General features: G+C 31.9%; 3 protein-coding genes across 3 annotated transcripts; all 3 read left to right on the top strand.

The window, feature by feature from the left end:
* Positions 1–4,923: 4,923 nt before the first annotated feature.
* Positions 4,924–6,732, top strand: LOC120337758 (uncharacterized). The gene is made up of 5 exons (XM_078117254.1): positions 4,924–5,013; positions 5,108–5,166; positions 5,350–5,427; positions 5,856–6,053; positions 6,463–6,732. The coding sequence occupies exons 1-5, from the start codon at positions 4,939–4,941 to the stop codon at positions 6,476–6,478; spliced, it is 426 nt and encodes a 141-aa protein (XP_077973380.1). The 5' UTR covers positions 4,924–4,938; the 3' UTR covers positions 6,479–6,732.
* A 4,554-nt stretch (positions 6,733–11,286) lies between these two features.
* Positions 11,287–12,641, top strand: LOC144428270 (uncharacterized). Its single transcript, XM_078117255.1, has 4 exons — positions 11,287–11,329; positions 11,507–11,584; positions 11,990–12,187; positions 12,566–12,641. The coding sequence occupies exons 1-4, from the start codon at positions 11,301–11,303 to the stop codon at positions 12,579–12,581; spliced, it is 321 nt and encodes a 106-aa protein (XP_077973381.1). The 5' UTR covers positions 11,287–11,300; the 3' UTR covers positions 12,582–12,641.
* Positions 12,642–20,349: 7,708 nt separating this feature from the next.
* LOC120337934 (uncharacterized) lies at positions 20,350–26,524 on the top strand. Its single transcript, XM_039405844.2, has 9 exons — positions 20,350–20,767; positions 21,836–21,981; positions 22,261–22,416; positions 22,905–23,003; positions 23,486–23,670; positions 24,237–24,356; positions 24,503–24,571; positions 24,803–24,945; positions 25,337–26,524. Exons 1-9 carry the CDS (start codon positions 20,464–20,466, stop codon positions 25,906–25,908), a joined length of 1,794 nt encoding a protein of 597 aa, XP_039261778.2. The 5' UTR covers positions 20,350–20,463; the 3' UTR covers positions 25,909–26,524.
* The last annotated feature ends 215 nt before the right edge of the window (positions 26,525–26,739 follow it).

Raw genomic sequence — 26,739 nt, 5'->3', positions numbered from 1 at the left:
ACTGTATATCTCGTATAGTTTCATTGTCAATTGAATTTTTATATATTAGAAAATCAACGCGAGGGTCCGCAACACTGCTACGAAAATTTCCTGCCGCGACCGCTACGTTTCTTATTAGGGTATATTTTATTGAAAAAAATCAAAAATAAAATTACTTTGTTCTGCGACCCCCCGAAAAATGTTTCACGACCCCTCGTGGGTCGCGACCCCCAGGTTTGAAATCACTGCATTAGCCGAAGAGAAAAGCGGCCTTTTCATAACAATAAGAAGTGAAATTCTAGCAACAATAAACAAATGGTTCATATGTTCATTTCGTATCCAGTCAACGGCTTATATTTACTTTATGAGTTTGTAAATTGCCTGCACAATGCAGTAATAGATGGGTGTATCCACCGGTGATATTAATGAAATAAGATATGTCTCAAATATTCGGAACGATTAGATTGCACTGGTATAATCGATTAGACTCTTATCAGCTTACACATATCGAGAATAACACAAAAGCAAATACAGGTGAGTTATCAATCATTTTCTCACTTTATAGACAACTGACTAAACTAATCAACCACTAAGGTATTCTTTGTTAAACAAAGAAGAACGCGGATCTCTGTCATCAGTTTATTCTTCAAAATAGATCAGGAGAAATAATGTCCGAAAAAAATTGTCCGATTTGCTTCAGCACTTTATTTGGGCTGCCTCTAATAATTTTAAACCACCAATCTGTGGTATATTGTATGTAGATTGTTTCATGGTAAAGATAATTTATAAATAAATTTTCACTCAATATAACAAGTATTAAAGTAAAAGCATGCAATATAATTTAGTGATAGTTGCTGTTTCGTCGATCCATTGGTCCTTAGTCGAAAATGTAGACAAACTATCCTCTCACACATCTGCAGTAAAAATTTAAAATATATATAAAGAGAATATTGTCAGAATTTAACTCTTATGGTACTTTCACTTGAGACTATGTTAATCTTAGAGTTAGATTAAAATGGTATTACACGTGAACGCATTGTTTTCGATTAATGATTAGTAAATATTTAATGAAAGGAATTGGCGAAATACCAAATCCTCCAATTAAATATGTTTTACATTTTCAAGAATATACAGGCAAATGCATTACAAAATTAGCCCCCTACCTTGTTTTAGGGGAAAGTTGGTAAATCGACAAAGTATGTTGTTTTACGCAATCCAAGTTTTCCTTGAAAATGTTCGATTGAAGAAAGCTGATTTTATAATGTAAGGATTTTGTAACTATATAAATATATATAGGTCGTATGTGCCCTTGTTTGTTATTGAAGAACAGTAGTCCTCATAGATTCAAAAATATAATTTAGATAAATTTACTTTTTAGGATTGTTTGAAAGTTTATACCTGCAAGTCTGCACTGATTTGACAGTTTCAGTTTCAAGGTTCGTGCGTAGTAGACCTCTTTAGTTTTGTATCGTAATGCTCTGATGTCATTGCCAGTCAGAGGATATTTGTATCGGGAAGAATACTTCGCACGTACAAACATCGAAGGATATACATTAGTTGGGCAACGAATTCTGCAGTGAAATTTATAAATGTTATGCCAAAAGTGTCCAAGTTACTAACAAAGACTTTGCATACAAAAAAATCAAACAAAAACTTTCTTACTTTTTAAAGATGTTATCTACTTGTTGGAGGAAGTAGTCCATCGTAGATAAAAATGTCTATTCTTCTTCTTCTTTTATTTTATTTTGTCAATATTCGAAAATCAAATCTGATTACAGAAAAAAAGTTCATCTTTGACTGATGCAAAACTTAACAATGTTTTCCATAAATTAATGTTCGAGTGCATACCTGGTTCAAAATTAACCTTTAAAATAACTTTCAAACTGGCCGATATGTTCAAGTCCTATGATTGGATACAGTAAAAAATTATATACATGGTAATATTATGAAAATGTATAGACCAATCCAGTTTTATTGAAACAAATCCAGCGTTGTCATATTTTACTGTTGAAACGTAGCATGAATAATTGTTGATGAATCTGAAAATTAATTTTACTTTCGCAAGATATAGGTGGTGTTACATTATGCGCAACAGAAAAATATCGAAGATCTTCAATACTGCAGATTGGGAAAATATAAAAATTAGAGCTCGAATTGAAACAATTGAATACTGTACTCATTGTTTACAATATTATTGAAATATACATGGATATGTGTAATTTATACTCACTGATCGAATCTCAATGCACCACAGTACATAGCGCTACAAGTGGGACTGTAGAAGTGGACGGATGAGGATTTTCCCTGTAAATTTATTTTGTTACAATATTTGCGTATACATGAGTAAATATATTGTTGTTTATGAATACGAGAAGAATCGAGTGTTGTTTTTTTGAACCTATTTTCGGTTCGTGAGGACCATCCCTTTGTTATAAATATCACTGTATCTAGTACAGATTTTTTATCTGTCAGATATTTTTTAAATGTGCACAACCTGGTACAAGTTTTTTCGGTCGTCGACTTGAAATGTGCTTAAAAGCAATGTTACAATAATGCTGTCAGGCATATTAACTATTTTTATGATGAAAAAATGACCTAAAAAAAAGGTTGGTACTATGAAGGGATTTTTCTAGTTTTCATCAGCCTGAAAATAGTGTTAAAAAATCACTTTTACAATATGAACTAACGTTGTTGATAGATGATATTACACATGGTTATATAGATTTGACATGGTTAGATAGACACCTTCACTGGAGGCTCTACGTTAAGAATGTCTTGGTATTGACGTTTTGTTGATATCGGAGTGTAAGCCGCTAGGTATAATATTTGAAATTAGTTCGAAATCAAGCTATTCAACTCTGAAAATGCTCGCTCAAAAAGTGTAAACGCCAAACATATAAAAATAACATTTCATTAATTTTTGCATTCGGAACGATAAAAGTAATAAGTCACAATGGCGAGAATTTAAAATAAGAAAAGTCAGAGAGTCAAATATCATTTGTTTATAACTTTTTAAACAATCGTTTTGATTCAAAATTTATTAAAATAATTTTTTTTTTAAATAATTTTTGGTGTGCCATTGATATCGCTTTCAAATATAATCTCAGAACAAGAATCTAATTTTCATTCAATAAATTAAAGTTTCCGTAAGATTGAATGAAACATATAAAATGCTGTTATATTACGCTGTTATAATTCCATATTTTCACGTTAATTTTAATATTAAAAATAGGAATTGAAAGATTGAATGATTGAAACATTTCTGTGAAAATATATTAAGTCAAAATAATACATTATTTAAGTGTATTTCTGAACAGAACTTATCACTGATGTAATACGGGAACACATAACAAAAATAATAACTTAATAGTGCTTCCAATTAACTGTAATATTACCGTCTACAGAAATGAGTATTTATCCAGAAAGGTCTGGATTTATTAATGCCAGGCACATTGTTCACGAAAATAAAGCATTAGACAAATCCATCACATTTGATATATTAATAGTTTTGTGAAGTTGTTTAGAACTCTGAGATAGCCTAAAATAACCCAATTTGTAATATTGGTAGTGATAACATTCCAGAGGGAAACAAATATAATTAAATCAATATTTAAATAAAAATGTATTAACTCGTTTTTTAAACCTCAATATTTCAAAATCTAGAGGAGATATCTTTTAAACTGTTTTGGAGACGATTTAACCACGACTCACGAAATTCGTGTATTTTTGGAATTAACCTTTTCATGTTTATATGAGAGTTTTATATACAATGAATTTTTAGTTTATGGTCACGTAAACAAAAGCTGTAATAAAAACATTCGAAATAAATCGTGACTCACCCTAGCTAATCTAATTCATCATATCTTTTTTCGCAATTTTTTCTGTCACAATAACAAAACATTCACAGATGGTTTTGAATTTAAGTTTGGTACTCGTTAATATATATTTTTTTCGGTACAAACCAGTCTGTTTAAGTCTTTTTCTAAACCCACTTTATCACTTAAGCTGCTTCACACACTATACTTCCTAAGCTTTAAAATGCTGTTGCTCTTCTAATAAACGATTCGGTGAAATATTATCGAACTTATAGAAGACAATTCAGTTTTCTTACTATACTACGCGTTCTATTCCTTCTGATGTACACTTGAATAAAATATTAACTGGCATAAAAAATTCACTCTCCATGCATCTATGTTCAACCCATAATACGCTAAAAATATTAAGAAACAAGGTTAAAGCGATTGTTTCAAATATCATAGGGAAGATGATGTTTTGAGTAAATATGATTTTCCAATTCTAAATACTCACAAATCTGATTTATTATTTTTCCATTTTTTTTTTTGAAAATTTAAACTAAATTATGACCTTTATTTCTAGCATTACTAACTATTATTTGAGTTGAATAGCTTGATTTCGTACTCGATGAGTTACAGTATAACATCTCTCTTTCAAATTTGAAATAAAGGAAAATGTTAAACCACCACCTGCCTAACGGATAGAATTTAGTGGAGTTGTCAATATATCTATATGTAATATCAGCTATATACAAATTCACTATATTTTGGAAGAATAAAATGTATTATTAATCAAAGTCCTGTAAAAATTTTAAAGTATTTTCCTAGTAACAAGTTTTAATAAATCAGCTTTTATTATTGATAAATTTTTAATTCTAAAAATAGATGAGATGCAGAACAATAGAATTGTAAAATTTTTCTAAACAGACAGACTGATAAACAGCATGTACCTGATACGGGAAATATTCCTAAAAGGGAATGGTCCTCACGATTTGAGCATATTCAGCAGGAATAAATTTTTTCTTAAGCACGAATGTAAAAAATCACAATTTTGTGCACATCCTTTCCGAAATTAAATGAAAAGAAGTTTAATTTATTTTAATTGTTCGTACACGTATATATATGACCACAATGAGATACACGAATCATAAAATCGTTGATACATATGAAGAATCACATCAAAACGTGTATAAAGATTGATAGAAGAAATATTAGGATGAACAAACTTTCATTCACTACGGTAAGAAATACCTAATTGAGGGTAATAAAAGCAATTGGAAAAAGGTTTTACTGGGACTAAATTTCGAAATTCACCTGAATTTTTCGTTTTTCAGATATTTTTGACAACAGTCCTATTTTGCCCCATGTACTGCGAATCATTGAGTGTGGAACAGTGAGTATAAATTACATATATCCGTGTATATCTTTCTATTGTTGTAAATTATTACTACAATTCCATCTATTGAATTTAAGCTTTAATGTATTTCAATTTGGAATATTTACAATTTTATTGATGTTTTATAGGTAGTAATATAACAAGATTCATTATACCTGAAAGTTCTTAAATATTTTTCAGATTTATTAACAATAATTCTTGCTACATTCATTCTACAAGATATGACTACGATGGCTTCGTTCCAGTAACATTGAATTGGTTTGTACATTTTTTCGATATGACCACGTGTTAGATTTGAATAAAAATACTATTTTTGTACTATTTATCCTTATTCAATCATTTAATACCGTCTCCTGGTATAAAGATTATAATAAAATAAAGAAATAATGGAAATATTTCTTTTTTTAATCGAGTTATGAAATTGGCGCACTATGCATTAATTAATAAAACATCTTGTCAAGTTTTTTTTTTATATTTCAATCAATCAATTGTGGAGGCATTCTTTCTTTTCATAATCAGCTTTGATTTTTGATGATTGAACAAAAAAATAAGGAAAACAGTGATTGTCATTTTTATAAAACAGGTTGATAACATGTTCAAATGGTAACTACGCTTTCATTTGATGTTTTTTATTGTAAAGTATTGGTAAATTCTCAGTGCTTTGACATATATATATTTGACTTCAGGATTCGTTGCCCTAGTAATGTATATCCTTCGATGTTTGTACGAGCGAAGTGTTCTTCTCGATGCAAAGATCCTGTTACTGGCAATGACCTCAGCACACAACTGTACACAACTAAAGAGGTCAAATACGCAATGAGTTTCGAAGTTCGAAAAAGCAATAGGGTTGAAACTGAGACTATCAGATCATTGCAGACTTGCAGGTATAAACTTTCAAACATTCTAAAAAGTACATTAACTTTATTGATAAAAATATCTGAAGCAGGTAATAATTTTTCAATGATAATGATGCCGATAACTATAATATTTATTTGTTGTTTTACGTAAATAAACTTTTCGTGATGAGTAATCGCTTGTAGCTGGCTGACAAGTTCGTAACGAATCTACAAACATTGAATTGACATGTTTTTGACATTTTACAAATTTAAATTCATTTCATTCAATATTTTACTATATATATATATATATATATATATATGGTCAAATTTTTTTTTACGAAATATATCATTTTTATTTAATTTAAAGAATACTTGATCTTGGAAATTATACTGTATCAGTTAGTTATCTGAATTTATAAGAGTAAAATTCTGATAATATATTTATTTATTGCAGATGTGTGAGAAGATAATATGTCTACATATTTAAGCGAGGACTAATAGATTGATTAAACAGCAAATACCATTAAAATATATTGCATGCATTTAACATATATCATTGCTTTTAAAAAAATGTTTTTGTATAATTTTTACTAACAAAAATGTTCTTACAGTTTGATGGTTTTTATTTTTTCGCAAGGCAGGTAAGCAATTGTTATAGTAAATTGACCAATTTTCAATTTGACCACACAATATATTTTTATTCAAATAATCCACTAAATAATCGTTGACAGAGCTCTTCACCCTTTGTTAAATTAATGAATATTATTCTGAGGTTGTTTTATTCTGGTTTTCTATTATGTGAAAAAAGTAACGTGAATATTAACTACGCTATATTGGGATATTGTGTGCATGCATTCATTTTCTTTTTTGCGTTTGTTTGAATCAATAAATTTATTATGGTCAGCAACTGCAAAGATATATTTCTTTTCTAAAACTACCACATGATGGATTTTACTTTGTAGCCAGGCCAATCTTATTTTGCTAGTGACTTAGAAATAGGATTGAATTACAAATAGTCAGTAATCATAGTTTTCATAATTTTTAAACACCAAATTCAGAATTAGAAAGTTCTACCAACTATTTTGTTTTAATCCACTTGTATTTACTTACCATCACAATAGTGCTTGTTAGAAAATATGTCACTATCGTGCCACGCTTCGGCTTCCGATACGAAATATTTTTATACGACAGCAGAAAATTGCGATTAGTTCAGAGTTTTCTCGAAAGAATATAAAAATGTAGCACTAAGTTATCCTGCATAGTACTCTCTCAGTGTTGCAAACAACTAAAACTTAAATTGGAATCCCATATCACGCACTTCTGTGGACAGTAATGAAAAGTTTACAAATGGATTTGACATGAGTCCAGTACCCGTTAATATATAATATGTTTGGTACAAACCAGTCTGTTTAAGTCTATTTCTAAACCCATCACCTAACAATTTTTTCTGCATCATTCAGTACTATAAGCTTTAAAATGGTATTGCTCTTCTATAAATAATAAACGATTCCGTGAAATAATATAGGTTTATAGAAGACAATTCAGTTTTTTTCTACCATACTACGCGTTTTATTCTTCTAATCTAATTTTGAATAATTTATTAACTAGTATAAAAAATCTTCTTCCCATGCATTCATGTTCAACCCATTATACGCAAAAAATAATAAAGAACACACAGGTCGAAGCTAAACCATACGGTCTGCCAAAGCATATAACGAATGTAAGTGAAGGTGCAAATTTTCTATTAAAATTAATAATTGTTGATGCCAAAATTCTTGAATTGAATTGTATACTAACTTTATTATCATTACTTTGGAAGCGTTGTTTAAAATTATTAATGAGAATATCTAATAAACCAGACTTTTAAGTTAATTGCAGAGTCAAAATTTTTACTTGACCAAAATTTATTGAACTTGAAACGAAAAAATGGGCTTCATGAAGTACGTTTTCATTGCGTCATCTTGAATATAATTTTACCTAAAACAGTTATGTATGTTCGCATGTACAAATGGTCGTTTATCTTTACCACAACTATATAAAAATAAGTTAGTGCTATTCGTTTGATGAGACTACAAAATAATAAATTAGAAAAATATATTGCATTAGTTAGGTGCTGCCTTTAAATAATGTTTTCCGGTAATTCAATTTGTTTACTTGGTTATTAATTAAAAATTTTCTAACAAAATCATAGATTTTGTTTTATATTCATTTAGACTTTTTCATATGTAAACGATACTGAATGTGCCTTCTTATATAGACAAAGTATCTCATCTGCAACCATAGACAAACTTCGATAAGTATTTAAAATGATCGATCTTTTACAATTTTATTTGCTTAATAAAAATGCAGTTTACTTCCGATATCTTTTTATTTTTGAGGAATTGCGAATTCTGGGAATAATTTGTTGAACGCAAACAGCAGAAAATGTAAAAGAGTTATATTGTTATGAATCCGGTACTTTTTTGATAGCTAATAAAATTGCATAACCCAAATGGTCCGTATTTTTTTTTCAGCAAGGCCGTATTCTATCTTTCCTAAATCAAATATAATCTCCAATATAAAACATAAATTTGAATGTTTTATGGTATTTTGCAATTACTTCGCTAATATCGCTTATACATGTATATGTAATAAATTCTAACTTTCTGATAAGATTGAAACACAAATATACCATCTACAAATATTATTGTTTAGTAAATTTAAACAACCGTACGAATTGGAATTACTTATTTTTTGACAATGATATCAAAATAAGAACATCTTCACATCAATATTATTAAACTAAACATATTACGTCATGCTGACTATACTGAAATGTTACGGTTTAGACTTTAGATAAATGACTATAACATTGTGGGAACATCATAATACATCAATTCATCAATAATATTGGCGTATATAATTCTTTTTGCTATTATAATCAGGAATGATGTAATTGATATATATGTCATTTAAAAAAGGAATGTGGTGCAATAATATCAATGTTTAGAAACAACCTGACAATGATATCAAAATAGAAACATCTTTACATTAACAAATTAAACATTTTACGTCATGCTGACTATGCTGAAATGTTATGGTATAAATAAATGACCGTAACATTGACGGAACATCATAATAAAGCAATTCATCAATAAAATTGGTGTATAATTTGTTTGTGCCATTATATTCAGGAATGATGTCATTGATATGTCATTTTCAAAACATAAGAAAATTGTGGGGCGCTAATATCAATTTTCATAAACAAGCTTAACTGAAAACATTTGTTAAAACTAATCATTTTAGTATTTAGTAAATTATTGCTGGTAACAAGTAAGTTATGCCATATGTTTGTTAATGTACCTATTTATATCTCGATGCCCGTCTGCTTAAGTTGAATTCTCGAAGGAAAAACAAATCGCCACTCAGCTTTTTTTGGTATAAAAATTGGATTCGATGCGTATTTTAAGCCTTGTTGTCGTTCTTGATGTCGTTTTAGTCAGAAAGCAAACGATCTTAATGCAGTTTACGTCTTCCACACCAGAAGTGATAATCACTTCTGATTAATATTTGTTTATTTTTTCAGTTCATTCCTGTGTCTTCATCTGTATTCACGTTGCCCATTCTATTATTAGTGACTTTGCTTTTCTAAAATTAAAGTTACAAGTTCAAATGAAGAAAAGAGACTGAAAACAGACATCAATTGTTATGCGCATTGATATCATTGGCGCACACAGCATGGTATTTAATAAGGAAAACTCTGTTTTGCAATTGAGATAATAATTTATCTAAAGGTTGATTTTTTGGTTTATACGAATCAAAACCTTACTCTTCATCTTCTGATCAAAAAGTAAGAAACATTATATCTGACATTCATCAGGCAATAAACATGAGGCCTGAAAAACTCCGCAAAATCACTCTTATGTTATATAATTAGTTTAATCAATTGTTATCATGCTGAGCTTTATCACATAGGAATCTCTTTCATAATTTTCAAGTTACCGATCTCGGACATCGTGTGAAATTTTTCTCAAGAAACTTTGTAATCCAAAGTTATGAAACTTTCTTTCAAATGTATAGAAAACATTGCAATGGCTTTCGCATCGACCAACATTTTTATAAATATGGGTATTTTGGGTCCTAGTAAAACAGACATCTTGCACGGATAGTTGAAGTAACAGAAGTTATATGTAGGCAAATCTAACATAAATATCACTAGATCCAACCAATTTATTCATATTGAAAGTTGTATTTTAGGCAAAATCAATTTTCTACTTGTCTCGCCAAAAATATTGATTTAAAAAATGAGTTAGAATAATGAGCACAAAGCCATTGTTTCGAAATATCATAAATAAAATGATAATTGACTAAATATGATTTTGTAATTGCATATACTCACAAATCTGGTGTATTATTTTCAAGAGTTTTCTTTGAGGAAAAAATTTAAACAAAATTATGACTTTATATTTCTTGCATTTTTGAGTGCGATATTTTGGAGTAGAAAAGCTTAATTTTGAGTACAACAATCTTCAGTATAACAAATCTCTTTCAACTCAGAAATTAACAAAACGTTAAATCACCACCTGCTTAACGGATAAAATTTAGTGGAGTTGTCAATATATCCATGTGTAATATCAGCTATAAACAAAGTTACTGAATTCTCGATATAAATTTTTATAATATATCAAAATCTTGTAAAATTTTAAAAGTCTTTTCCTAGTAACAAGTTTTACAAAATCAGCCTTCGTTATTCGTAAATTTTTAATCATGAAAAATAGCTGAGATGAAAAACAACATTATTGAAATAATGTATGTAACAAACATATTTTAAAATCAAGACTAAGAGAATAAATTCGTGTACCAGGTTGTACACATTGTAAAAAAAATACACATATCATGTACCGGATACTGTGAATATAGGAAAGGAGAGGTCCTCACGAATCGAAAATAGGTTCGATAAAACATTTTCCATTTTTCGCATATTCAGCTGTAATAAATGTTTACTTGAGCACGCCCTAATTTTGTGAACGCCATTTGGAAATAAAATTAATCTTTGAAAAAATCTAATTGTGCCTAAACTTATATATATATATGAGCACAATGAGATACACGAATCATAAGATCGTCGATATATTTGAAGAATCACATCAGAGCGTGTATAAAGATTAAGAGAAGAAACAAAAAAAATGAACAAACTTTCATTCACTACGGTAAGAACGGCTTTTCATAAAATCTTCTATGAGTAATAAATTTTGAACTTTTTATAAATTCCTCGTGTTTCAGATATGTTTGACAACAGTCCTACTTTTCTCCATGTACTGTGAAGCATTGAGTGTAGATCAGTAAGTATCAATTACATATATCTGTGTATATTTTCCTATTTTTGTAAATTATTACTAGTGTATTTGATCATTTAAATTTAGGATTTGAGCTGTTTCAATTTGCAATATTGAAAATTTTGAAAATGTTTTGTAGGTAGTAATATATCATTATTCTATATATTTGAAATTATTTTTCAGATTCATCAACGATAATTCTTGCTACATTGTATTAACAAGATATGACAACAACCTATTCGTTCCAGTAACATTGAATTGGTTTGTACATTTTTGTAATATGACTACGTGTTAGATTCGAATAAAGATATTATTTTGTAGCCTACTCTTTATCGGTATAAAGAAAATTGTAAAGTAGACAAATGATTAAAATCTTGCTTTTCTTCATTCGCATCATAAAATAGGTATGCATTTGAGCATTAGTTGTTGACACATCTTGTCAAGTTTTGTATTTTTGAATCAATTAAATGTGAAGTCATTCATTTGTTTCATAATCAGCTTTGATTTTCAATGATTGGAGAAAAAAAAAGAAAACCGTAATTGTAATTTTTACTAACAGGTTGATAACATGTTTAGATGGTTGGCAACTACGTATTCATTTGATGTTTTTTATTGTTAATTATTAGTAAATTCTCACTGCTTCGACATATATAAATTTAACTTCAGGATTCGTTGCCCTCGTAATGTACACCCTTCGATATTTCTACGAGCGGAGTGTTCTTCACGTTGCAAAGATCCTGTTACTGGCAAAGACTTCAGCTCATTACGGTACAAAACTGAAGAGGTCGAATACGAAATGAGTTTTCAAGTTCGAAAAAACAATAGGGTTGAAACTGAGACGATCACATCAGTAAATACTTGCAGGTATGAAACTTCAAACATTCCAAAAAGTACACAAGTTAAATTACTTCATTGATATAAATACCTAAAACAATAATATTTATGTAGTTTTGTTGTTTTACGTGATTGAAGTTTTCATGATAAGTAATCGTTTGTAGCTGGCTGACAAGTTAACAGCGAGTCTAAAAATATTTGATTGACATGTTTTTGGCATTTAACCAATCTAGGATTGTTTCATTCAGTGTTTTGATATTCAATGGTTTGCTTTATGAATGGCCATCAATTCTTATCAAGTACATTTTCATTTTTAATTAATATCGAAACTACTTGATCTTGAAAAGTATACATGTACCAGTTCATTATCCAATTTTATGATTCAGATAATATATTTATTTTTTGCAGATGTGTGAAAAGATAATATGTATACATAATTGAGCGAAGACCAATGAATTGATGAAACAGCAAATATCATTAAGATATATTTCATGCATTTAACACATATCATTGTTTTTTCAAAAAAAAAATGTTTTTGATTGTTTTTTACTAACCAAGATGTTTTTACTGTTTAATCTTTTTAATGATTTGCAGCGAAAATAAATAACAGCTGTGGCAAACTAGACAATTTTATATTTATTTCATAGTATTCTTTAATTTACTCGTTGAATAAGCCGTGGCTCGACAGATATTATTCTGAGATGGTTTTATTGACCATCATAATGTTGCTTGTAGGAAAATAGATCACTTTAGTCCCTCCATTCGGTTTTCCATACAAAATTTGTACATATATATACGACAACGGAAAATTTGAGAAATTGGCGACTAGTTGGAAATTGTCTCAAAATTTACAAAAGTATAGAAGTAGTTTTCCAGTAAGTTTTCATACAGTGTACTCTTTCATTGTTGAAAACATCAAAAACCTATTATGGCTTCGCTACCACGTACTTGTGTGGGCATGACAAAGTTTTCATTGTTTTTTGATTTATTCTTGCATGTCCCTTCATTAATCTTTCAGTGGTGCTCATTCTCGTTGAGGTGGCCGTATAGTTTTTTAGAAAATGATTCAAATAATCATGATGCACATGAAAAATCTTAAATGCAATAAAGTATGTAATTGTATAGCTGAGCCGTCGTATAATTCTGAGATTTTTATTAATTTGTAGAATACTATTAATTTCAATAACACGAATTTCTCACAAATGAATTCTATGAACGGACCTTGAAGAATTAGAACTTTACGTGAATGAGCTTTTTGCCATGGTATTGGTAGCAGTGTCAATAAAAAATTGAAAAACATGAGGTTACTTAAAATTGAATATACAAAAACTGGTTTAGTATATTGATTGCAAAAAAATTGACGAGCTCGACCTTTCAGCCAAGATCATGTGATGGTGCTGCTATACACACTTCTCTCGGTTGTGCTTAGCCTGTGCTAGATGTGCTAAGGTCCTAGCATGCAACATGATCTATTCATCCAGACCTTTACATCTCTCGTACAAACATCGAAAGGTATAAATTAGTTGGGCAATCAAATTCAGATATATATATATGTTAAGTTAAGGTTTCTAAGTTACCAACAACGACTTCGCATACGAGAGAATAAAACGAAAACTTTCTTGCTTTTAAAGATGTTATCTCTTTGTTAGCGGAACTCTATCGTGGATAAAAATTTCTACTTTCTTTATTTTTCTTTTGTCAATATTCAAATATTAAAACTGATTACAGAAAACGAATTCACCTTCGACTGATAAAAAAGATTTTTTTTATATTTAAGTGGTCGAGTATATAGCTTGTCAAAATTCAATTAACCAAAAGGCAGATTTGAATAATTTCACAATTATGAGATTATTTTCATATCATATTTTTGAAATTTACATAGACATGTGTAATTTATACTCACTGATCGATTGTCAGCGCTTCGCCGTATAAATTTGAGATTTTCCGGGGAAACTAGAATTTTTTACTGTAGTAAATAAAAGTTGGTCTATTTCTATATTTCTGGAATCAAAATAGAACCTTGTAATGTGCCTACAGTCAAATTACAGTATGTGCTGGATGCTACATCATTGTATATTACTACTTGTTTCCTTCCTGATAGGTAGCCTTTGAACCAATTATAACTCTGACCTTAAACGCCAATATGATGCAATTTGGCTAGTATAAGTATAAGTATAAGTATAAGTTTATTTCGACTCCATAATCAGCAATAGACGATAAAAAAATAGATAAAAACAAAAGTAAAAGTAACTGATTATAGAATCGGGAAAGCGAACAAAACCTCGAATAAGGTTTGAAACGTACAGATTTTAGATGGAAAGGTATTGATAAAAGAAGTAGTACGTGTTTGCTCACCCAAAAGTAAAAAAAAAACTCACACACACACACACACAATCATCGAGACATGATACTGTCGGAAGCGAAAAAAGCGAGACTTAAAAGTAAAAAGGAACGAAAATATACAAACAAATAAAAAATAAAAAAATGAATAAATTCTTTTGCCACACCAAATTAATAATTTTATGAGGATTGCCAAATTGGATACCTAATTAGTCAACAAGAGTAATGTATTGTGGATAGAAAAGTATTCCTCAAAAGATATCGTCAAGCTGATTATAATTGGAGTCACCTAATGTCAAATTGCCCAATCAGAATTGCCAAGTTGGATGTATGAAGAGGTGGGCTAGACCTGCTTCACTCATCAAATAGAAGCCACAACAAGCCAAATAACGTCCAAATTATTTTAAATACTATTAATCAATAACAGTACCGGTAATCATAATTAAAATTAATTAGGGCGGTATGATACAGAGGTAGGAAAATTGGTTAAGGGAATATATATGGTGTTTAAGGTTCAAGTAAAGTTTCTAGGGTCATGGATTATAGGCAAGTAACTTTAATTGAGGTTGTTGATCACTGCGGTCAGTTCAAATTCATCACGGATGATTCATCAGTCTGCAAGTTTTGTTGATGTATACACCTTTCATGTTGACATAGATAGCATTTGAATTGATCATCATGACGTCCTGAAAAACGAAAAATATATCTGCGAGTACAATATTCAATGATTGCAAATAAGGAATCAATAGAAAACTACCCTACACCTTTGAGTGGAAGTTGTTGAATTGTGTAAATATTGATTAATATTAATTAAATATCATTAGACTGCTAGTTGAAAGACCTGAGAAAGAAGAGATTGTGGTTGGGACACAAGAGAAATTGTTCACAAACCATGCAAAAACCTTTCGATGTCGGTCAAACCACACACATGTATGCCATTATCTTCATTAGTCATTAACATCACACTAACCCTTACACATTTGCATGCTATACACAGCATAAATTCGACCAAGGATAAAAACTTTGTACACACGCAGGACACAGCATAATGTAGGGGAGAATCCAAATATACCTCGACTGGTCACCTAATTACAATATTAGGTACAGGAGTTAAATTATACCGTCTACAACCCTCACAATAAATCACACCACCCAAACAGAAAACAAAGTACACGCATGTGGAATATCAGAAACCCAACATTGAAAAAAAAGGAAACATGCGCATGCAGATATCAGAATGTGAACAGCCATATTGAGGAAAATCTTATGCTATAGAACAAAATAAATGGCCAACTAGAATGCAAACAGATGGAGAGAGCTCAACTGCTTGTTCAAAATTAATTAGTGATCTCAGAAACAATAACAATAGGGGAGAATCCAAATATACCTCGACTGGTCACCTAATTACAATATTAGGTACAGGAGTTTAATTCTACTGTCTACAACCATCACAAAGAACCACACCACCCAAATACTGAAATAGAAAACAAAGTTCACGCATGTGGAATATCAGACACCCAACATTGAAAGAAAAGGAAACATGCACATGCAGATATCAGAATGTGAACAGCCATATTAAGGAAAATCTTATGCTATAGAACAAAATAAATGGCCAACTAGAATGCAAAACAGATGAAGAGAGCTCAACTGCTTGTTCAAAAATAAATTAGCAATCTCAGAGACAATAACAATGTTATGGCTGTTCAACATTCTCATGAAAACAATAAGTATGTGCAAGTGCTGAGTGTCCCAACTTATGTCATGGTCTTTCTTTTGAAGTTGTAGCTAATTACATATGAAAAATATATAACAGTGTGATTCTAATAATAAATTTTAATATTTTGATACCAAGTAGGACTTGACTTTTTTCTGAAAAGATTTTTTGGATTTCAATGTCTTTAAATTCAAGGGGAGAGAATTCCACAGCTTGGGCCCAGTATAACATAAGGCATGCTGGCTCACAGATGTACTCATAAAAGGTATGAACAGGTTGGAACTACTTCTTCGATTGGAAGTAATTTTAGTTAGTATGTCGTCGAAGCAGTTTGGCAAGGAATTGTTATGGAAATCATGGACTAATGATAATACTTCAAATTTCATTATATCTTCAACTTTGAGTATATTTAGCTTTTTATAGAAATGGTTTACACTTTCACGTTTAACTTTCCTAAAAAGAATTCTTAAAAAATTATTACAAATACTTTGCAATTTTGAGACAAGTGTTTTATTACCATGGAGCCAGACAGAGCAACAATATCGGATATGGCTGAGTAGTAATGATTGAAACATTGCTAGTAAAGCTGATTGATTAACACACTGGGATACTTTGGCAGCAACTGCCAAGTTTCTTTTTGTTTTACCAATAACATGCAATATGTGTGATTTCCAAGACAGATTTTCATCGAAGATAACTCCTAGAAATTTTATTTCTTTCACTCTTTCAATTTCATTGCCATTGAGCAGCAGTGGTTTTGTACAACTCACACTTTTATGCTTGCTTGGATGGAATAATACAAATTTAGTCTTGTTAGCATTAAGAGATAATTTATTAACTAACATCCAGCTATGAATGTTGGCTAGTTCGTAGTTTGCAACTGTGAACAGATCTTCAAGGTTTTCCCCATGAAGAATCAAGTCAGTGTCATCAGCAAACATGATTGACTCAGAGGATTTCAGACACCTGGACATGTCATTAATGTAAGCTAGAAAAAATAATGGGCCAAGTAAAGATCCTTGTGGAACTCCGTGCTTCATGACACAAATATTTGTAGAGAATGAGTTGTCATATTGCACAATTTGTTTTCTGTCTTGCAGGTAGCTCCTGATCCAATTGAATGGGACGCCTCTAATTCCATAGTGATAGAGCTTACTTAAAAGGATGGAATGGTCAATGGTGTCAAATGCTTTTGAAATATCAAGGAATATTCCAATTGCATGTTGTTTGCCTTCAAAAGCCTTGGTAAGTTTGTGTACCAAAACATTAGCAGCCATAGCAGTGGAGTGTTGCTTGCGGAAAGGTTCAAAAACATACTAAGAGTATACTCATTCTTTCCAAATCCTTCTAAAATTTTACTGACAAGTAGGGATGTTGCATGACATGTTGAGTAATTTTGGCGGAAGCCAAATTGCTGGGAATAGAATAAATTGTTTTGGTCTAGGAAATGGTTGAGTCTCTTGTACAAAGTTTTTTTCTAGAATTTTGGAAAATGCAGGAAGTGAGCTGGTTGGTCGGTAGTTTTTTTTCACATCCTTTGCATTTCCTTTTTTTGGCAACGGAAGGACTCTGGAGAATTTGAACTGGTCTATGTGTTTACCAGATTGTAAGGAGCAGTTATGCAGATATGCGTGAGAGCACAAATACAATTCCAGGGTATCATTCGTATAACTCCAAAGGGAATTCTATCTATTCCACAACTGGTTTGGGGTCGATAAGATTTCACAGAACATTTTGGACTTCAAAAGCTGTTGTCGTGGCAAGGAACATGGGGGTTTTACTGGGATGTCCCATATATTGCTCAAAGTCATCCTTTCTAGTATAAGTAAACCGTTCGATCATTTTATTTCCAATTGTAGAAAAGTGCGAGTGCATGCATCAACCCTGGGCGTCGCTGTTCGGTAACCGGTTTAGTTTTTTCGACTTTCCTATGGCGGTATGGAAGCATATCAGCAGTTCTCGTGGTCAGAAAGTCGGCAAATTTCGTACGGCGAAAGTGGGAAATTTTTCCATATCCTACCATATATTGTAATACAGAAGTGACTCGGAACAGTTGGTATTTCAATATCATGAAGAATGGGTCATCGTCACAGGACCCGGAAAAGTTATGACATTCGCGAGTTGTCTATTATGAAATGTCCGTGTACCGGTACCGGTAGTCGAATTGTAGGCCACCCGATGAGGCTGCTAGTACAGTAATTTACCAGTACCGCTCATGATTTTCGGGTAATTGATGATAAAATATTTGGGTTTGCCTTTCGTCCGCGGCAACCTTGCTGCCGGTCCGCCAAATATATTTCAATATTTATATATTATAAGTAAATTGCAAAATACAAAGTATGGACCTTTCCCCGACCTTTGATCCCGAAAAATTCTTCCTATACTTTACCATTGCAAACTTTCGGGTCTTATTTTAAAAGTGATTTCGCGAGTCACGGTAGCGCCTGTAAATTGAACTATTTGTTTCAAACCATACGGTACCGCTATAGGATAGGATTTACATATTTATCCCGCGGGAGAGGAAAGCCGATAAGACGGCTTATCTATATGCCGAACCGCGGCCTCTCGTCCGGTCATCATTCCAAGTCGGGTACCGTACCGGTGTGCAGGTATGGGATTAGTTTAGTCATATTGTTTGTTTTCGGAAGCATGGACTTCAGGACTTGGTGGTGGAGGAAGCCGTACCGTAACCGACCAGCGGTTACCGTACCTGAACCACCCAACGAACGACGGCGAGGAGTCCAGCAATCCTCTCGCACATACCCATCCCTGCATGGGATTCGAACCCGCCAACCCACGCAGAGTAATTAGAGGTGCGGTCGCGAGCGTATTTCTAACGCTTTGCCCGTTCAGCCACACCGCCGCACCAACTTGTTAAGCCAGGCCAACTAGAAGTGCATGGGGTACTAAACCCCAAAAACCTATAATAAATTGCTACGGTAATGCCCAAGAAAGAATATGGAACGACATTCATCGTGACAAAAATTACCCTCCGGTGAAAGAAGTTGACCTAGGTTTCTTGGCTGTCAAGCGAGCTAGGTTTGACAAGGAAGCAACATTGACCAAGTTCGGGTTTCTGTCGTAGGAAAAGTCCGCTCTCGGATGCAGCTATGAAGTGGCATATCAGAATCTCATTCACTACTTAACAAGAAAGCCGAGGTCAGACTTCTTCACACAAGCATTTTACTGTACAACAGTTACCGGCAGTTAAAAAGCATTTAGTTCCTAGTCTGGGGTCTGGTTTCGCATTCCATAAAAGGTCGTGAAACATAATACAATCCAACATGTTTAGGTTTTTGAAAAAGCGAACAGTGGGCCACGAATGCAAAAATGATTCGGAACGGGGCCATAAAAGGTTGAAACCACTGCTCTATGGGGTGTTTTGACGTCCTAGTAACTAGTGACGTAATTTTTGGATAACTGACTCAGGAGGGAGTTAGGAATACATATGCAAAAATGTTTGTATCACGCCGACTAGAAGTAGGTTACCGGTACGTCGTTTGGTAAACATGTGCCCATCCTGCCTGCCATCTGCCCATTGAGCCAACAGAAATTTTTGAAATAAATACCTGAATACGGTATAGCCTATAAATATTATTCATCTAGCAAAAAATGCAATCTGTATCGTGGTATGAAACTACACGAGACCCACGCTTTGGACTGTAGACCTAATTCAGAATTTCTTGTTTGTAAAATCAGTCGTTCAAAGTAATTATATTCTGATTCTAGAAAATAACCATCTGGTATTATATAATATTTTTCGAGGTTTCTGATAATCAGATAGATTTTTTTTTTTATGGAGTTCGGAGATGGATGAACTTGCGGTGGCGAGCGTATTCTCAACGGGCTAAGCGTTAGGAATACGCTCGCCACCACACCTCTAATTACTCTGCGTGGGTTCGCGGGTTCGAATCTCATGCAGGGATGATTATGTGCGAGAGGATTGCTGGACTCCTCGCCGTCGTTGGGTGGTTCACGTAACCGCTGGTCGGTTACGGCTTCCTCCACCACCAAGTCCATTCTTCCGAAAACAAAACAATATAACTAATCCCATACGCGACTCGGAATGGTAACTGGACGAGAGGCTGTGGTTCGTCATATGGATAAGCTGTCTTATCGGGTTTCCTCTCCGCCGGGATAAATATGTAAATCCTATCCTACATAGCCTTATGGTGATGTATTTCTGTCACTGCAATATTATATGAGTCAGTGAGTGTATGATGATGTATGAGCCATCTCTTGCTCAGGCAATATGCATTGTTCATCGATCAACAAAATATTTGCATCAATTATTAAGCCTACCAGAGAGGGCTTTTTGGATTACTGTTCCTATTTCATCATCGTCATTGCTTTAATTGGAGTAGCGAGGGTATGGATTGGTGGATCAACAATGAGAATTAATTGCCCCCAAGAACTTTTTGAAAAGTCTGACCAATTTCCGAAAGAATTTGGCACTTTGGTATATACATCCAGGCCATCACCTCTTCAATCTGATTTGGAAGAAAATGAAGAATTATTATCAGGAAATGGGAAGTTTAATGAATTTACATCACCAGGTGAATATTTTAATATAATTTTGTAAATTTTTGCACTGGCTATTGTATAAAAGATGAGATAACAATATCTAATAATTTTATTCAACCATAGAAGTTTCATTCTTCAGTTCTCACCACAATCAGGACACATATTACCCTTCTGTCTGTGAATTCAAATAGACTACAAAGAATAATACATTTTAATCAATGAAAGTTTACCTGGTCTTACTACTTACTGAATACAGCGCAAAACACCGCAAACAGCGCGAAACTGCACAAAACAGTGTGAAACAGAGGGAAACAGCGCAAAGCAGAAAAAAAATTTGCGATGAGTTGGGCCACCTTTTTTTTTGAGGTACCACGGCAGCAAGTTAAAAACACAAACCAAGGCTGTAATGGCAGGTCTGCCCCTGCTGGTGACACATTTTGGGTACCATAATTTAGAACATTTTCCATTTGGATACAGCTTTGATTGATTTGGCTTTAGGGTTAGGGTTATATGAAAAAAAGTAGCTAAAATTTCGCATGATGACCTAGAATCCGGTACATAACCTTTTAAATAATGCCGGAATTGCGCCATAAAACCATGGCGAGAGGTGCCGTGGTTCTTTCGCGGCAGGAGGTGGTAATAACTGCATCTCGTGTTTTGCGCTGGTTTCCTTGTATTTCGCGCTCTTAGCGGTGTTTTGCGCTGTATTCAGTAAGTACGGTAATAATATCACCTTTCAAACTTTCTCTATTTTCATATCATTTCAAGAAAATCTGAAAACAGTGGGTGTGCTTTATTCAAAGTATATTGATAAGGAGAATCTTTCATACCTTTTCGAATCATTATTTGCGCTATTATCATATTTGGCAACACTGAATGATTAAAATATATTTTAAATTCTATTATAATGAATTGAGAATAATTCGAGAGTTGTGTGTTTTATAAATTTTTACATGTTCACTGTCACTACTACATTTACTGCTAGTGTTTCATAATATGCAGTGCATCTAATATGAATCTATGATGTTTGGTGTAGAATAGCCATCTCTGCTTTGACTTATATGTACTTCATTATTCAACAATACATTTTATCTTGACAGATAATGTAGGTGTGAACAAGTTGAACGAATCATTGAATGAATCAGGGTCAATTGTCCAATGTGCAAAATATTATCAAACAGTATTTGCTTATATTCTTCTTGTTGAATCTACTATTCTACTGTTTTCAGGATTGATATGGGACAAGGTGTGTAACTAACAATGAAAGCAGATTTTATGTCAAGACGCTGATGTAGTAGCATAGCATCAACTAAATTAATCTAATTAATTAATCTTGAAGCTATGCTTACCAAAGAGTTTTGGTAAAACGTTACTGGAGTTTACTCATTACAGATTTCTTCAGTTAATAAAGCCACACTTATCAAGCTTTTTACAGCTCAAATGAATATGTTGCAAATTGATCCTGTCAACTATAACTGTAAGGATATTATAATCATGATTTTAACTTGCTTTTTTTTATTTTTAGGTACCTAAAGTAACGCACACTCTAAAGAGATTCACTGAAATTGTTGAGGAGTGCCAAGCAAGTGACTGGGTTAAAAATGCATTAAACATAATCACTGATAAACGTCAATCTTCTGATATTTCTCAATCTCTCTACTCGGTTATAAGCAGTGAAAATGTGAGCAAAGTTGTTTTCCATTCAGTTATCATCCTATATCTTAAATGTGTTTATTAACAGATATCTAATATTTGTTATTGCGAAATCATCTAGGCCAACCAAGGGAATAATATTTTAGTAATGAGGGCGTATGCCAGCATCCAGTGATTATTAAACAAATGATATATCATGAGGATATTGCAGATGACATAATACCGTGTATAATATGTTCAACCAGGATTATCGACAAATCTAATCTGTTCTGCTGTATAATAAAAAAATAGGATATCACCTATAATTTCAAGACACTGGTTTATGTAAAAATATATTTGGCTCAGTTTGTCCATAATTCTTGTTTAGAGTTGAAGCATTCTACTGCAGACTTCTATATATAAATATTAATGACATCAATGCAAAATCTTTGGCCAACTTTTTGGATCAAGTAGCATATTATGGCATATATCAGTACTTTGTTATAATAATATTTTACATAATACAACTCTTTACAGACAATTTATGATATGAAGTCTTTACTCGACACATTATTTCATCCTAATGGAGACTATAAAGCTAAAGCAAAAGCTAGACATTTATATGAGAAAGTACAGGTATACTGTTATAAATATCCAATAAATCTGAAATATGTGGATTAGGTTACTAGGCAAATTAAGTACAGCATAGTGGAGCGAGTCTTTGGTTTTGAATCAGATTATGTGTGGTTTATACAAAATAAAATTTTGGATCAATTTACAGTTATTGTTATGAATGGCATATAGGCAATTGATTGCATTTATTTATATATCATGATAAGAACTATCAATGCAATGTATGTATATTCTGTTAACTATTTGTATTCTGATATATTAGTGTTTTCTTGTGTATCGTCACATATAAAAATTCGCATATAAGCTGACCCTACAAATTGTTGTTTGTTACATTGTTAGTGCGATCAGAGTTATGAGCATACAAGCTGACCCCTTAGTTTGGCCACATTTTTTACTTTAAACTCGACCTATACGCGAGGATATACAGTATTTCATGGAAACCTGAATTTTAAATTCAATTGTGATATTTTAGACTTCTTTTTCAGACTTTCTGTGAAAGCCATTCAGTGCAAACAAATATATGGAACACATATATAATCAAGTCACTGTTACAATTTATTTTATGGATTACTATCTTCAATATTAATCTTGTTTTATTTGTCACTCTCGAATTTTATTATATATGTCCAGAAGATTCTATAGTACCCTGTGATCATGATACATTTTTAAGGTAAGAAAGTGATGTTTTTTTTTTTCATTTTTTAACTCTTAATGAGTGCTTGAAATTCCAAATTTTATATGAATGTATTTATTCTAAAAATTACAGATTTTGCTGAATAAGGCTACATTTTTCAACTTGTTGAGAAAATTGAAAAAAAATATTTCAAAAAAATTCTCTTCTATATACCTATGCGCGTCTATATTCAAATATTTTATTGCTTTAAATTTCAATACCAGTTATTTATAAATGAAGAATGAATGCTGAAATATATAGATAGAGAATAGGCAATTATCAAAATATTGTTTCTTTGAATCAAAATATAAACCGGAGGTCATTTTGCCACATGGAAAAAATTCAAAGTAATTAGTTAGAAGTTATTAGTCATTTCATAATTTAGCATCAATTTGTACAGTAGTAAGTAGATTTTTTCACAACAATAGTTTAGCAGAACAATTCTTTTTTTATTTAAATTAGTTTTTACATTGTTTCTGTCAAAGAGTGTTCTTGTTACTATGGATTCATATTGACTGGTTTATTTTATGTTTTTTTGTAAGTTCTCGATGTCTATTTTTTAGAATAATTTGGTTTATGGGTCAAACTGTGATTTTAATTTATGGTGTATTCAACTGTAAAACATTGAAATGGATTAATGAAAAATCAATTGTGAGACGAAGATCATGCTGCAATATATCCAGGTAATATATTTTCAATCTGCTTAAATGATTTATATACCTCATTGATGTAGATTTCCAAGTTTCACCTAAAATTCTAATTTAGGGATATTTTTTCAAATGAATATTGGAGTACCCAATGTTTAGATTTCAGATGCTTTGTTTTATAGCTGCTTACGAAGACATAGAACACTGTATACTTCAGATGATACACCACTGTTGACTTGCAGGGCTTTCAGGTCAGTACTAACTAACAAAGAAAAATTCTTCATAAGTCTTATTTCCTATAAACTTCATTTTGCTGTATTTCTGGGCTGATTGAAGGCTTGGCACCCTTACCCGCAGCACTGGGCTTTACAGGTCAACAATTACAACTATTCAAAACATCAGCTTATTTTCTTCTCTAAGATCGCATATGAATTTTCATATTCAATCTGAGCTAATAACTTACAATACCTTTTCAATTACAGGTTTTCTGATAATCCTCCAGTATTTAACGATGTTGCAATTTTACTCCATTTATTTGAAGAAGCTTGTCCTAAAATTCTTCCTTATTTTGTTGTTTTTATGTTTCCTGAATGGAAGGAAAAACTGACGTCATTTGCAAATCCAGGTTTTATGTTTTGAATTTTGAAACTCAATTTTTACTTGAGTAAAGGTAGCCTACTCGTGTCGAATTAATTACACAGATATTTGTTCATCGATCAATATTAAGCATATAGAGGTAAATTGAATGAAGTAGAAAAAACTTAAACTAATAATGATTAAAATATTAAATAAAACAGACATGGTTAAAGATATATCGACAACTGACTTCATAACATAGTTTTGATTGTAACTGGACTTTTTTAAACACCCTGTATACTAGTTTCACTTTTCATATCTGGAGCACGGGGCTCTATTCATATTGGCGAGCTGTGTCTAATATATCTTAATTTAGGTAAAAAGCAATTCTACCTTTATATTTGTTAGAAAAATTTTCAATGATGATATTTCATCTTCAGTGCAAATGTCGGAAATGCCCTTAAGATCATCTATGCAAATGTTATCCGGTAGACCTCCCCCAATAATTGAAATCACTGACATTCCACTACTCCCTGAAATAGAAGAAAATAACAGACCAGATGTTTTAAAAAAGAAGGAAAAACAGCCATCGGTTACATTCTTCATTGAAAGCGAACTAGAAGATTCTTCTCATATGCTATCGGTGAAAAATGATACGAAGACTCAATCTTTTCATACTAAAAAAGTATCATCTGCATATCAATCTGCTACTCTTCCTGCAGTTAAATTTTCACCCCTCACCCAAATCATTGATTCCAACAACTCCAATCATAACGCAATAAGTAATTCTTTCGAAACATTCCCAAATTATATTAAAGAAATCGATTTGTCATCAACTTCAAGAAATCATGTTGTACCTGTAAAAATACAGTCTGGTTCAAGTGTCATAAATGGTGATGAATTGACCACTCTCATCCACAGAACTAGTTCTGCTGACAGTGACTTAAGATCACTCAATGCCACAGAATCAAATTCAGGTGATGCTTCTGAAACCCATCCATTGTTAGACTGATATCATCAAATGAATTTTTTTGGCATATTATTGGCTATTCAGGATATGCAGAAATGAACCGCAATGCAATAGATAGACGCAAAATGTAAAATGGATCTCTATACATTACCAGTTTGCCAGACATCCGTGGTTTTTAAATGTAAAATACACATATATTTTTGGGAACCACTTACCGTACTAATTTTTGTAAAATTTATAGAGCTGTATTTTGCTATAGAATTACAATTGTACAATTGAAATATTCATCGTCATTTATACCGATGTTTTCAGGTCCTGTTATTGTACAACCTTCGCATCACAATATATTCACCATTAATACATTTAAATTAACTTTTCTATCAAATAAAATCTGATGCACCTCTCCTACCGACTCACTAGCCAAAAACCCAGATGCATTATTTTTTCTTTTAATTTTATATCTGTCACTGTCATATTGGTACTACTGTATTTTAATAATGTCTTCCACAGTTTTTAATGCTTACTAATTGGAATACTGATGCATTGGTGCATCATCTAATCTTTGCTGCACAATTTATCTACACATTTGAAATAATCATAAATATAAAAACGCTATTTTCGATGGGATAATTTATTTATAATTAAGATTCTTTGAATATTTCTGTGTCATTGTTCAGTATTCTTAAGATTTGATTAGTTTTGGAGTTTACCGCGGTGGCCGTCGTCTTAGAGACCACTTCTGCGTCGGCGCTAAGATATGCATTGTCGGCGAACGAAAACTAGAATACCTACCCCAGCTTGTTGAGAACCATCGGTAAGAAGCAACACATTACAATTACTTAGGAATTTTTTTGATTGGTTTAGGTCATAGGT

The sequence above is a fragment of the Styela clava genome, chromosome 10 (genome assembly GCF_964204865.1).
Source record: "Styela clava chromosome 10, kaStyClav1.hap1.2, whole genome shotgun sequence".
In the NCBI taxonomy this organism is placed as follows: domain Eukaryota; kingdom Metazoa; phylum Chordata; class Ascidiacea; order Stolidobranchia; family Styelidae; genus Styela; species Styela clava.
This window is presented reverse-complemented; position numbering and strand designations above follow the sequence as displayed.

Coding starts and splice junctions, on each gene's coding strand:
- LOC144428270 (XM_078117255.1), top strand. CDS start 11,301: ATGTACTGTGAAGCATTGAGTGTAGATCA. Junction 11,330..11,506: donor GAAGCATTGAGTGTAGATCA/GTAAGTATCAAT, acceptor ATTATTTTTCAG/ATTCATCAACGATAATTCTT. Junction 11,585..11,989: donor GTTCCAGTAACATTGAATTG/GTTTGTACATTT, acceptor ATTTAACTTCAG/GATTCGTTGCCCTCGTAATG.
- LOC120337758 (XM_078117254.1), top strand. CDS start 4,939: ATGAAGAATCACATCAAAACGTGTATAAAGATTGATAGAAGAAATATT. Junction 5,014..5,107: donor ACAAACTTTCATTCACTACG/GTAAGAAATACC, acceptor TTCGTTTTTCAG/ATATTTTTGACAACAGTCCT. Junction 5,167..5,349: donor GAATCATTGAGTGTGGAACA/GTGAGTATAAAT, acceptor AATATTTTTCAG/ATTTATTAACAATAATTCTT.
- LOC120337934 (XM_039405844.2), top strand. CDS start 20,464: ATGCATTGTTCATCGATCAACAAAATATTTGCATCAATTATTAAGCCT. Junction 22,417..22,904: donor CGGTTATAAGCAGTGAAAAT/GTGAGCAAAGTT, acceptor AACTCTTTACAG/ACAATTTATGATATGAAGTC. Junction 24,946..25,336: donor GACGTCATTTGCAAATCCAG/GTTTTATGTTTT, acceptor TTTCATCTTCAG/TGCAAATGTCGGAAATGCCC.